At 41.9% G+C, this 13,339-nt stretch overlaps 1 protein-coding gene across 1 annotated transcript in view; it reads right to left on the reverse strand.

Moving 5' to 3' along the window:
• Nucleotides 1-8,412, reverse strand: part of DCN (decorin) — a 57,635-nt gene extending 49,223 nt beyond the window's left edge. The window contains exons 1-2 of the mRNA XM_053255957.1: nt 8,167-8,412; nt 270-501 (exon numbers count right to left, since the gene is read on the reverse strand). Of these exons, the coding sequence (XP_053111932.1) occupies nt 270-465 (196 nt within the window). The 5' untranslated portion in view covers nt 466-501; nt 8,167-8,412. The remainder of the gene's footprint in view (nt 1-269; nt 502-8,166) is intronic.
• Between the last annotated feature and the right edge of the window lie 4,927 nt (nt 8,413-13,339).

Genomic DNA, 13,339 nt, shown 5'->3' on the forward strand with positions numbered 1-13,339 from the left:
GGATAAAATGGCTAGAAAGCCAATGACCACTGTTTCTTTCATGGTCTACCACCACAAAGGACCCATTTTGACCTATGTATAATTCATTCTTGTCAACTAAAAGTTTAGGAAGATTACTATACAGAGACTATGATACTTAGCAGCACCAGCTAAATTATAGTATGACAGGAGAACTCAGCAGCTATGTCAGTGATAATGCCCTAAAATAACTCAGTTTTCATTGTAGACTAGCATAGGCATTTTATGAAGCAACATTTCATTCAGCTTACCTAAATCAGAACATTGAACAACCCGAAGATGACACTGACAGCGGAATGGACATACTGGTCCTGGGCTAAAGCTTGGCTTATCCTCAACACCAGAACCTGGTTCATCTTCAAGCATAAAGTCAAACAGGCCTTTTTGATGGAATGGTTTGGCCAAGCAGTGTGGCAGGAGTAGAAGGAAGAAAACAGCCACCTTCATGGTTTAGTTCATGTATCCAGGGAAGCAGCAAAGAATCTAGAAGCCAAAGATTTACTCATTAGTTACATTGTGCTGGGGCACATATCTCTTACACAACTACCAGTTTTCAGGGGGTCAGTACTATAGTATAAGGGAATAGTATCTTAAAGAAAGCATTTCAGTCACATAATATATACAGGAGACCAGTAAGCATTGTTAAACAAAGGCCTGGTTCTCAAGAGCAAAATCACAGTAGAAGGAGCATGCAACTAGGCTCCAAGCCCCAAGCATGCTCCCAATAAATGGTTGTGGATTAGTAAACATTGAGGTAGGAGGAGGGGGAAGCAATTGGCTGCTAGCCATGATCTGGGTAGACAACAGGGATGTGCACAAAACTGGTATTCCCGGCTCAGTTCAAACCGAACTGGTTTGAGTGCGAACCGGCTCAAATTTGAGCCAGTTCGCACATCCTGGTAGAGGATGGTGATCAGTCCTGTTCCATGTACCTAGCACTGTATCAAAGGTGAAGGAGAAGCACTTCCCAAGCTGTCCTACCCAGATGGAAGATGCAAATGATCACTTCCCCATCATCATAGCTTGATGTTTGCTGACACATGACCATTTCTTGGAGCATGAAAACCTCAAAAGGCCTGGCTGGATGCCCCTTCTTTCCAGCTGCCAGCTGTGAGAACAAGCCCATAGATTCACAAAGGAACATGGAGACAATTATAAGCACATCTGGTTGGAAACTCTGATTCTACTTGTATTTATTAGTAGCAGGCAGCTGTATTCAGATTCTACAGTAAGGGGGGAAAAACCCACATTTCCTATTTGCCAGTTCTTGGTCAATTCTCATATTCCCACATTTTTTATTATGGTGGTTAACCTGAAGTTCCGAAACACATGATAATAATATTTCTGGCCTCTTTTAAAAAAAATATATAACTGCCACTAGACTGGCAAAGTTGTGTGAAAGAAACATTCAGCTGCTTAAAGCACAGATTATAAGATTAGAAAGAAAAAAGATTACTTTTCATATTGGTTCTTGGACAGTGAAGTCCAATCTTCCATGGGCTGCAGATGACAGTACAAGGGGCCTTTAAACCAATTGCCAGACTTTGTGGATTCCTTTTATTCACCCAGGCTTTTAAAATGTCTTTAAATGGTTTTAAATGTTATTGCTTTGTATTTAGTTGTAACTTATTGTAGTTTGAATATGTTTTATGATCTTACTGTTTTTTGCTTTATTTTTATAAAAAAATAAAGAGAACAATTGTTACTAGCTGACCGGGTGCATAGCATCTACGCCCCTAGTTCTCCCAGACTATTCCCCGCCCTTCAGCCCCTTCTCCATAACTCTCCTCCCCCGGGCATCTCTGACGCCCGCCTGGCCCACTTCTCCCCCTCCCCACTCATGGTTTCTGGCTGGCTTGCCGGCCTGTTTGCTCCTGCCACTGCCTCTTCCTCTTCCTGGCGGCCTAGCCACCTCCTGACCCCAGTGGCCATGCAGGGCCCGCCGCCGCCACCACCACCACCACCACCACCTCCTTCTCCTTGCCATGGCTGGTCCCGCCGCTGGCCCACCAGCCTGCCACCATTTCCCCTAGCAGAAGCTCAACGGCCTCCTGAGTCCTGCTGCACGCAAGCCTCCGCTGCCCAGCCAGTCCGGCACATCTGCCGCCCAGCCAATCCACTGAGTGCCGGAACACATCCCCACATATCCAGGACAGGCACATCTACAAGAATTAATAATAATGATGGGGCAGCCATACAAATAAGGGTCCTCCCTCCCTCCCTCCCTTGAATTTATATACCGCCTAATACAGAAATCTCTAGGCAGTGAGATTATTATATCTAGATGAGACATAGGACTTTGACATGACTTTTCAGATCTCTCAAGCTGTGTGATGCAAGAAGTGCACCAAGAGGGGCCTGAAGGGCAGCTACTAAACATCATACTAAACATAAGCATACTAGTAACATAAATGCTACTAAACTCCAACAAAAAAGACTAGACCATCTCTGCTATTTTATATATCAGTACACATCAACTTTAAGCTCAACATTCCAGTTTTACTTTAGTAGGTTTGTTATATTCAACCATATGGCTCCACCGAAGTTTACTTGTCAGTATACTTAAGGCCAAGTCATATGTTATGATTGTGGGGTTGCTGCTGTGGATGTCTGGGTCCTATCCTGTGCCAGTAACATCTGTAAACAGAAACCATATGAGATGAATGGATGGCACAGTGTATTCGCCACTCCAGCTTTGCCGGAATGGCACTGGTATGGATAGAAATTATGTCATCCAGTTAGTTGTTGTTTATAATTAGTATTCAGTCACCTTAGTTTAAGATGATAAATTAAGATGGTTTCAATTTTCATTCGTGCTTTAAAAAGCATGGAAATGGCAAGTTAAAATGCCTATCATAACCTTTGCATCATATAAATTGTGAAGACTTCGTACAGTCTCATATATTATGCTGCCTTAGAAATAACACTCCATGCACCCACACCTTTACACATGAGTAGACCTCACCCCCACCTTACTTGCAAGGACAGCCTATGCTCTTACTTGTTAGTGGATCCACAACCTTGATTCTGAGAAAATTTGCATTCTTTGTTGTATCTCTTAGACCATCCACTACCCATTAGTAGACCCCACATGCACAGGTAACATTGAGGGTCTAGTCATGAGTAAGGCTGACTGTCTACTTGTGAATAAGGACACAGCCTTACTCACTAGCAAAGTCCCACCTTCACCCACAAGTAGACTGCACTCTTACTTGACAGTGTAGAATCCAAGAGAAAGAGTTGTGATATGCAAGGTCAAGGCAGTGGAGTAGAATCAGGAACATTAATAGTTTAATAAAATAGACACTTTGTACAAAGAGGCAAGTGCAGACTGCTTTTTAGTGCTCTTGCTGCTGGCTGTTTGTTAGCCACTCCTCTATTCCAGGACTAGAATACAAGTAACTAAGGCCCAATTCAAAAGCTGGCCTGGATCAAGGAATGGGTTAACAAAAAACACCACAGTAAGTAAAACCGCAATCTTAGAAGTAAACCTTACAGCCTTTCTTGAGTGCAACTGCTCACAAGTGAGGGTAAGGCCTACTCATAAAGGTTAGGGGCTACTCACAAGCAAGGATGCACTGTCCACTCACAAGGAAGTTTGGGGATCAGCTCATGAGAAAGACTATGGTCTACTCCGACATAAGATGTGGTGCCTTCTCATAAATAAGGATATGATGAGTACCTGCAAATAAGGTTGAACTTACCCACAAATAAATTCAAGTCTACTCATGAGTAACATTGAGGGACTACTGGCACGTAAGACTGGAAGGCTTACACATAAGTAAGGCTAAATGTTTACTTGCAAGGTTCTCATGAGTAAGGGAATGGGAGCTAGTCACAAGTAAAGATTGTGTAAAGATTCATGTGTAAAGACTCTAAGCCCTATTATACTACATAACATGGGTAAAGAACTGTGCCTTGTAGAGATGCATCAAACAGAAAACCATCAGGTATATCTGTACTAAGTTGTTATGGCTGAATTGGGGACCTCTTGAATTTCTGACTGGACATTTTTGGGAAGCACTGTGCCCTGTAAAGATGCATCAGAGAGAAATTCATCAGGGGAATCTCTAGCAAATAATTGGAGAAACTGGACTTGTAGAATTTATGCCTGGATACATCCCTCTTCAGCCCAATGTACAGCTGAAAGACCAAGGCAAAGTGTGGGCAGGTGGAGCTATTTGAGACAATACAGTCTTTACAGATTATATGGTGCTGAAGTTAAGATGGACACCTTGCTTTTTAGAATGTGAATGAAAATTGAAGGCATCTTAACTCTCATCTTAAACTGAAGGTTTCTGGATGACTGAATTTGCAGGCTTTTTGAAGAGAAAACTACTGATTGTGACTGTGGGAAAGGGAAGTTTAACAATAGGACTAGTCTCACAACTGCTGGAAACCGGGCTAAGCCCAGTTTCCATTGATTGTGAGAACCACCAGGCTTGTGGGCGGGCCTGGTGGTTCAACGGTGGCTAGACAGCCTAAATGCCCCTCCCCCTAAAAGAGGTTAATGGAGCAAGTGCTCCATTAAGCCTTGTTTTCATAATCGTGCATCAGCCGCAGCTGCTTGCAGCCATGCTAGACACACTCGGGGTGGGGGGGAGAGGAGAGCGGGACTCCGGGACTGCACCACGCACTTGGGCGGTGCATTCCTGAGGCTCAGGGGGCTGCATGGTGGTGCTCCCCGACCCCCGACCCCCTGGAGCTCCCAAGCAAGTTACGGCTGGGCATGGGAGCACCCGACCACAGCCGCCGCTCATCTGGCCACCCAGCAACGAGCTACTGCTCGTCTGTGGAGACAGTGGGTCAAGCCTGCTCTCCCTGCCAAACCCCTTCCGGTTCTCCACACTGCTTGTGTGGAGAGCCTTAATAGCTTTTACCCATGCTGGCTAAGTAGACTCTTCATGTTCCTAGGCAGCACATCTCTGTAGAAAGTACATGCTGACAAGCCATCTGCCGTCACTTTGCGTGACCTTCCAAGGGTCCCTGCCATCTTGCTGCTGCCTCACATTCCCTCCTAGGTTTACTTGCCACCACGCCCCACCTTGCATGCCCTGACAAGGCCCCTTGCTGCTGCCCCAGTGGAGGGAAATATAAAAGTCCACAAGAGGAAAGGAAGGGAATGTCTGTTTAGCTCCAGAAGTGCCAGAGTGCACCTAAACTCTCATCAGGCCGCTACATTCAGAACCAGGAAGTCTCTTGCCAGATTTCCCCCTCCCAACTCTGGCTGCAGAACTCTCAGTGAGCAAAATTGACATTCAGTGCCCTTCATTGATTTTACCCATTATTATGGGAATGTCAGGGGCTCATAATGCAGGAGATACTGCACTGATCTTTTACAAAACAACAGAGGGTTATCCTGTAGCATAAGCTTGAATTTTAAAAAACCTTTAAAGGGGCATTTGAGTATAGGATATGTTATCTGTTGGCAAATAGGGGTAGTATCTCTTGACCCCTAGTTGATGTCTGCATGCAGTCAGGTAGATTTCACAGATGGTTTTGATTTTATGACCAATAGAATGTTCAGGGCTTATAGTAGAACGTTGAAACCACTCTTCTTCTTTATACTGGCACTGCTGTGCCAGTATAACTTGTGGCATGAAACCATTCTGTAGTGGTAATGTATGAATCAGCCGTGTAGACATCATACCCTGCTTTGTCAGACCTTGATTGTAAAGCCTATTGTAACTTCATTTGAAACAAAACACCGTAAAATCCACGAGTTGCAACATTGTGACAATGTATCATTGTCAGTTATGCCTCCCCATACAGCATACCTAATTGACTAGTGTATCTCCCAGAATGCAACATGGCATAACCTTTGAAACTCAACATTATGAGGATGACAAAGCCACTAATTAGCTATAGCAGTGCTTCTATACTATTATATGTTTGAGACCTGCCTTGAACAGTGAGATGGGGAGCAGAAACGTTTCAAATAAAGAAACAAATCCAGTTCCCTAGTTAACTATTATATTCTAAGCAGTGGCAAAGTAAACATGGTGGTATTAGTCACTTCGATTCCAATTGCATGAGAATTAAAGTACAACACAACAAAGCTATGGATTTTTTTTAAAAAAATAATAATTCTAACACCTTGCTCACCCTTCAAGAACCTCTGGGAGACACATATATTGTTCTCCCCTCACCTTTTATCCTCAACCCTGTGAGATGGTAACTGGCCTACTGAGTTTCATCACTGACCAAGGTCTTGAACCAAGGTCTTCTTGGTCAAACTTCAATTATCTACACCTGACTGGCTCTTGGTCTCAGAGCTTGTCATATACTTTTATTAATACTAATGAATTGATTAATTATGTATTATGTATTCTAATATAGAGGGATATTGCGTGAACAAGTGTTCCAGGGATTCAAAACCCCAAACTCTAAATGATATTAATAGACTCCTATTTTTTCTTCCAAGTAAACGGGTTAATAATTCATGGCAGAAATATGGTTTCATATGACCTTTATTCCACCTGTAGTGCTAAAATGTTTTGATTCTGTGAAAACAGTTTTGTACCTTGGGGAAAAGATTATAATGAAACGGTTAATGGTTTTATATAACAGGTAATATTTGTTGGCAAATAACCAACTATTACTCAGTAAATTATGAATCTGAAATGTGCAACTGACACATGGCAATTAATTAAGTCATCTTAAAGCGGTGTCAACCAAAGAGCTACATCCATTTATTTTTCTCAGTGTTCTTGTATTGCTGTAGTAAAGAGGAGCATCATTTTAATGGCTTGAAGGCTAAGGATTTACTGTGTTATTTATCAAAATGTTATTGAAATCCCTTAACTCATGAAATATATAAGGCATTTTTATAATACTCCAGTGAACAATAGCATTCTGACTTATTTCAGGGGAACTTTTTTTTCAGGTAGGTGTGGTGCTGAGGATGACAGTACAAGATGTGTAAAGATCTCTGGGACTGCTAACCAGCAATGGGCCTCATCCTCCAGTAACTGCTATATTTTTTAGTCAATATAATATTCCACAATATTAGCTTTAGGTTAGAAGTCTGAACAGAATTTTTCTTGATCACAATAAGCAAATGAGGCTGAAGTGGTTATTTCAGCATATTAACTCACACACAATAGGCAAAGGTGTGTAAACTGAGACAGAACAGCTATAAGATATACAGTAAATACAGATATAGAAAACAAGCATCAAAATTTACCAATCATATTGGGAAGCATTTCTTGTGAAATAATGCATTTAGATTATTTGGGATTAAGTAAGGGAGCTTTAATTTCATACTGAATTATGCTGTGGTATTTCTATCCAAGAGTATACATCTCAGACATCTTGATCCATAAATCAGTTGAGCCAGAGACCTTGGAGCGTTTGGCTTAACTGATTTGTAAGGTACAATCCTTCATATTGCCTTGAGGGAAATGGAGACAAGGAGAAGAGCATTTCAAGAAAAAGAGCAAACTACCAAACAAAGCTGGTTGTCCCATGCCTATCCAAAATTACCTTTAAAAAGCTTCAAAGCAAGCAACTCATCTCTTGCCTTTATTTTCATTTCAGATACATTAGCAGGCATTCAAGAAGAACTGATGAGGTAAATGATACATTTTGCTGGGACCATGCAAAGGTTTGGAAGCACATTTATTTAGTTTAAAACAACATGAATGTATGCTTACATGGTGTGTAGCCTTTTACCAGAGTATAGCTGTGCTTGTTTACCTTCAGTTCTTTCAGTCAAGAATCCTCTTTCTTAACTATGCAGTCACTGTTTACATATTTAATACACCACTCTGAAATGGTTAGGAAAATATCTGCAAGGCATTTTGACCCTTAATGTCAAAAAATTACCAGCAAAGTTTTCTAACTCCAAAACTTAAAACATGAGGATTTGACATTGTTTCCTCTCACAACATCACATGCCACAAGTTTTACATTACGACAGACTATACTCAGCGGCAAAACGTTTTAAGGAACATACCAGTACTTATGAAAAGACAAACAAAAGGTTTCAAATGTAAAAGGCATGCTAAGAAAGATCCATAGTCCTAGAGAATGTTCTCAATAATGCAGATATAACCATAGGTACATACTTTCCCCTTAGACTCCTAGCTTTTACTGAAGTTTTACTGTACTGTAGCACAGTTCAGGATAATTATCAAAAGCCATTACCTTTTAATCCAGGGATTTGCAGCAGGCGCCCTCAGAGCTGAGATGCAATAAAACTAAAATATTCGACCCAGGCAGAGGACTGTGCAGGTGTGGAAAGGAGGAGGGGGTAGCTTACTGCTCAGTGACTGTCACTTGGTAGAAAACCCTCCTGCTTCTGCTATTCCACAGCTCAGTTAAAAAAGAAAGGTTTCTCTCAATGAACAGAATCCAGGCTGACACCCACAGTAGATCATATGGTAATGATATGTCTCCTGTATTGTAGCCAGAAACTTTATCAGCCCCCCTTTTTCACTTTTGCTTTATTTCTTTTGCATGTGTTCAGGATCCTAAGTGCTTTTACAGAAAAAGTACAGATGTCTGATGCCTTTTTTTTTACCCCTTCTTTATGTCATTTTCTTCAAAAATCACATATTTAGTCACAGGGCTTGAGAACTCTGAATGTTTTTCTTTACTGGAAGAAAAATGTCTGGAGAGTTTTTATGTTTGCAGAGGATGAAACCCAAGAAAATGGAAGGGAAGGGAAGTAATCTCTCAAATTAGTCCAAATACAGATTTACAATACAAAATAAATTTGTAGTCTTAGGCTAAACTATAGCTGCAAATGCTGATAATAATAAGGGTTGTTTTTATGACACATATAATTAAATGTTTTGTCCTTTTAAAAATCAGACAAGCATTTAACATAGTCTGTGTCATAGTTTAATACATTAGCTTTATATCTGAGCTGCAAAAATGCAAGCAATTTTAAGAATATGTGGAAGTGTGGTAGAAACCAACAAAACCTAACTTCTGAGCAAGCAAGCAATTTTTAATAAAACAGAACAGTGACCACCAATATACATAAGTTCCTTGATTTTGTGATCTGTATTTTATGTGGTATAAATATTTTGTATAGTGATGATAATGTGGCTTTTCAAGTGATACAAAAGCTCTAGTGAAGCCCACTTACAGTAAGCAGCCTCAATCCTGAGCATACCTTGAACTCAGTGTGACTTACTTTTGAGCAAACTTTCATTGGATCGGGCTGCAGGTGTCAAATGAGCACATGTACCTAATGGTGCAGCAGGAAATGACTTGAATAGCAAGCCAGAGGTTGCTGGTTTGAATCTCCACTGGTGAAACACCTATATCGGGAAGCAGCGATATAGGAAGATGCTGAAAGGCACCGTCTCATACTGTGCAGGAGGAGGCAATGGTAAACCCCTCCTGTATTCTACCAAAGACAACCACAATGCCCTGTGGTACCAGGAGTCAATATCAACTCCACGGCACACTTTACTTTAACATTCCTCTATTCTTATCTTTCCTGTATAAAATGTGTGGGCTTATGACATCTCTGTGTTGAAACTTGTACCATGCTCTGTCCCCTCAGGCTTCACCCAGGTGCAAATGCAGAGACAGACAGCTGAAGAGTTTTTAGGAGAAGTGTAAGTTCTTAGACTCATAACTGACTCATACTTTTAAATCTTATCCAGTTCCTTTTTCTGACTGGAAAACCAGGGTTTAAACTCATTAGGTTCCTTACATTCTTAAAGTGGAATTTAAGAACAATTCCCTTTTTAGTATTACTGACTGAAGCACACAGTTGTAATCAAGGGGTTTGTGTGAAAGAAAGCATGCTACTCATAGTAATCTTTCAGCAGCATAATGAAGATCACTTACCCATTTTAAATGAACTTTGAATCAATTTAGGAGCTACAGGGAGCTGATATTCCTTTTGTACTGCCTATTGAGAACAATAATTGGCAAAGCATTCAGGTGAGACATTGTAGGCGCATAATTACTTGTGCTCTTAGCTTTTCAAGCATCTAATAGATGCTAATCCTGTTCAGAAGTGTCACTATTTGGTTCATTGACAGTGTGATGACTTCTCAGCAATTTCAGGGATTCAAATCCAGATCACTTGCCATGTCTGCTGCTTCGAAATGTTTGAAGCAAGGATTACACGTGATCACTGTAAGATATTTCCCTTAGGGGATGGGGCTGCTCTGGGAAGAGCAGAAGGTTTCAGCTTCCCTCCCTGACATCTCCAGATAGGGCTGAGAGAGACTACTGCCTGTAACCTTGGAGAAGCCCCTGCCAGTCTATGTAGACAACACTGAGCTAGATGGACCAATAGTCTGACTTGGTATTTGGCAGCTTCCTAGGTTCCTAGGATTTTGATTCACAGGAGGTCAGGCAGTGGGTCAGTTTGAACCTTGTCACTTTTGCTTCAGACTCTTTTAGCATTCTTCAGTAAACAAACACAAATAGTTTGTAGCTGCAAGTTATTCATTATTTAATAGAAATTAGGATGGAACAAGTACTTTTCATCCCTCCTACCTCACCCATCCTCATAGCACTCATAACTAGGAACAAAGAGTCTCTTTGGATGGGTCTGAACTGGGAGGACGGATTTAAGAAGTTTCAAACCTCCCCACCAGTAGGTGGAGTAACATTGTTACTGGATGCTTAAGAAAGTTGTGTTCAGAATGGAATGGAATGGCTGCCACTAGGGGTGTAGCTATAATTGAACAAGGTGGAACAAATGTTCCTGAGCCCCTGAGGTCAGGTGGGGGAGGCATGTCCACTGGCTGCCTGACAGCTTGCTCTTTGTCCTTATGAATGGGGAGTAGGGTTGCCAACTAGGAACTTTTATAGAGGACATGTGACTATTTGGAGGACCAAACAGTAACCTTCTGGTGTTTCCCACCCCCCACCCCAATTAGGGGGAATAGAGAATATTTTGGGAACCAAGCAACATTTTTGCATGTGTTGTGGTGCCCAAAGTTCTGGGGAGCAACTAGGACATTTTGTTCATTCAGGACACATGAACAGCTCCTCTCCCTCTGTCTTCTTCCCCTTCCTACTGACCATCCATCCAATGTGGAAGCCAGAGGGGAGCTTCTGCTTCAGTGGCAGGTTGCAGAGCCACATGATGCAGGAGCACGGATGGGTGGGCCTGACAGGTGCCGCTTCCTACCTTCATGTGGTGGCGGCGGCAGTGAGAAGTTAACAGTTCGCTATCTGTAATGATTGTATGAGTAACACTGCCGAACAATAGGTGGTGCTATTCCATGCTTTACGATTTAGGAAAGTTCTGTATCTTGTCTTAGCGGATCTGCTCTATTGTTGTTGCTCTGAGGTCTGTGTGAACGGCCTGACGGATCTCAGGCCCATAATAAAGTTATCCTGTTAAACCATAAAACTTTACTCAGTTAGCAATTAGCTAACTAACTTTATTCAATTAGCAACTACCCCTGCTAGCTGAGTAAAAAGGCAGCTTTTAAAGTGGTGAATCTTTTCTATTTATCATGGAGAGAGCAACTGGCCCTATCCAACCCCAGTGCAGCATTCCTTCAGTGGATGAAGCTAGTGTTACCTTGCATTTCTTTTTGGATTGTGAGCCCATTTGGAGACCGGGGAGCATCTTTTAAAAATAAAATTCTTTGAAAACCACTGTGAAGCCTTCTGATGAAAAGCCATATATAAATGTTTGTATTCATAGAGAAAAGCAAGTGAGTTGGAGACTGTGCCTGCACCACAGCACTTGCATGCAAAGAGGCTGGCTGTCATGCCTTGAGCCAAGAGGTGAAGTTTCTGGCCTGGCTGGGGAGAGCAGGCTGGGTTAGGGTTGGGGAGCCATGGGGGAGGAGGCCAGAGGACTGTGTGTGTGGTTAGGACTGTGTATCCTAACCAGGAGATGAATTTACAGTTAAAACGGTAATATGGCCATATTTACTACAGCGGACTCTTATTAGTGAGTTATTATGTAGACTTATTATCAGCCACAACAGGCGGCGGTCTATTGTCGAATTCGAAAGCCTGATCCATAGTTTTCCCTAGGAATCATGTCAGAGGCCACCTTAAAGTCCACAAAAGCTGCGTATAGGGCTCACCCTGGGTCAGAGTTGTACTGTGCAACCAAATCACGTTAACTAAAGCAGGATCTACTACAGAACGGCCAGACTGGAAATAAAATTGCTGCTCATTAAGTATCCCATGGTCATCACACCAATCTAGTAGTTTGTTCAATAGGTGTCTAGCATATAACTTGCCTATAATATTGAGCAGGCTAATAGGATGGTAGTTTGCCCAGAACGTACGATCCCCCTTCTTATAAATGGGGATGGTTATTGCCACACCCCAGTCATTAGGAACCCAAGCAGTCCTATCAATAAATGTGACTAGGGAGGCCAGGATTGGTGTCCACCATTCCAAATTGTTATTAAGGACTTCTGCCGTAATATTGTCAGATCCAGGAGCCCTGCCCGGTTTTAATTGGGCAATTAAGGCACCTATTTCCTCACAGGTCACAGGGGACCACTGGGGTAACTGTCTGAAATCATCCGTCAGGATATAATCAAAGCCCTCAGCCTTCTTATAAAGCTGAGAAAAGTGTTCCTCCCATACAGACAAAGGAATCATATAATCCAATCTCAGTAAACAACCATGGGGATGAGAGGCAATCAAGTGCCAGAATACCAAAGAATGTTTGGATTTAGCAGCAACTATCAATTGCTGCCTGTCAGCTCGTATAGCCTCTCTTCTTTTTGCTTTGCCAGCTGTTTATAATATTTCTTTTGCTTAATGGCATAATCAAGGGAAGATGATGATGAAGCAGACCTATAAAACTGATAGGCAGAAATAAATTGATCTTTAGCATTCATGCAGTCCCTGTCAAACAAACGTTTAGAGTGTAAATTGGCCTTATTAGTGCCCTGGTTCTTTACCTTAGTTAAAATGGCTTGAAAAGCCTGAACGATACCATGGTAGTGTAATAAAACACTTGGGTCCAATTCATTAGTTAATACCAAGGTCCATGAATGCACCAAATTTGGAGAACTCAAAAGTGTACTAATTTGCTTACCCAGATTATCGGACCATTTAATCTGGTAGGGCCGTACCTCTAATTCAAAGGCCGGGCTATAAGTCAAATCAGCAGTAATTGATTTAGCATCAAAGTTTAACAGTAGCTCCCCTGGCAGAGGGTCACTCTCAGGGCATCCAGCTATTCTAAATTTGGTAAAATGTGAGAGCAAAGATGGAGAAATCACCATATAATCTATTGTTGAAAATTGGGAACCTGACCAAAAGGTAAGCTAATTGAACTGAACAGTTAAAAAGCAAGGACCTCGAGAACTCTGCACCTAGACAGCAGCTGAGCAGACAGCCTATCTGGGCATCAGCTTCA

Source organism: Hemicordylus capensis, chromosome 5, assembly GCF_027244095.1.
Source record: "Hemicordylus capensis ecotype Gifberg chromosome 5, rHemCap1.1.pri, whole genome shotgun sequence".
Lineage (NCBI taxonomy): Eukaryota > Metazoa > Chordata > Lepidosauria > Squamata > Cordylidae > Hemicordylus > Hemicordylus capensis.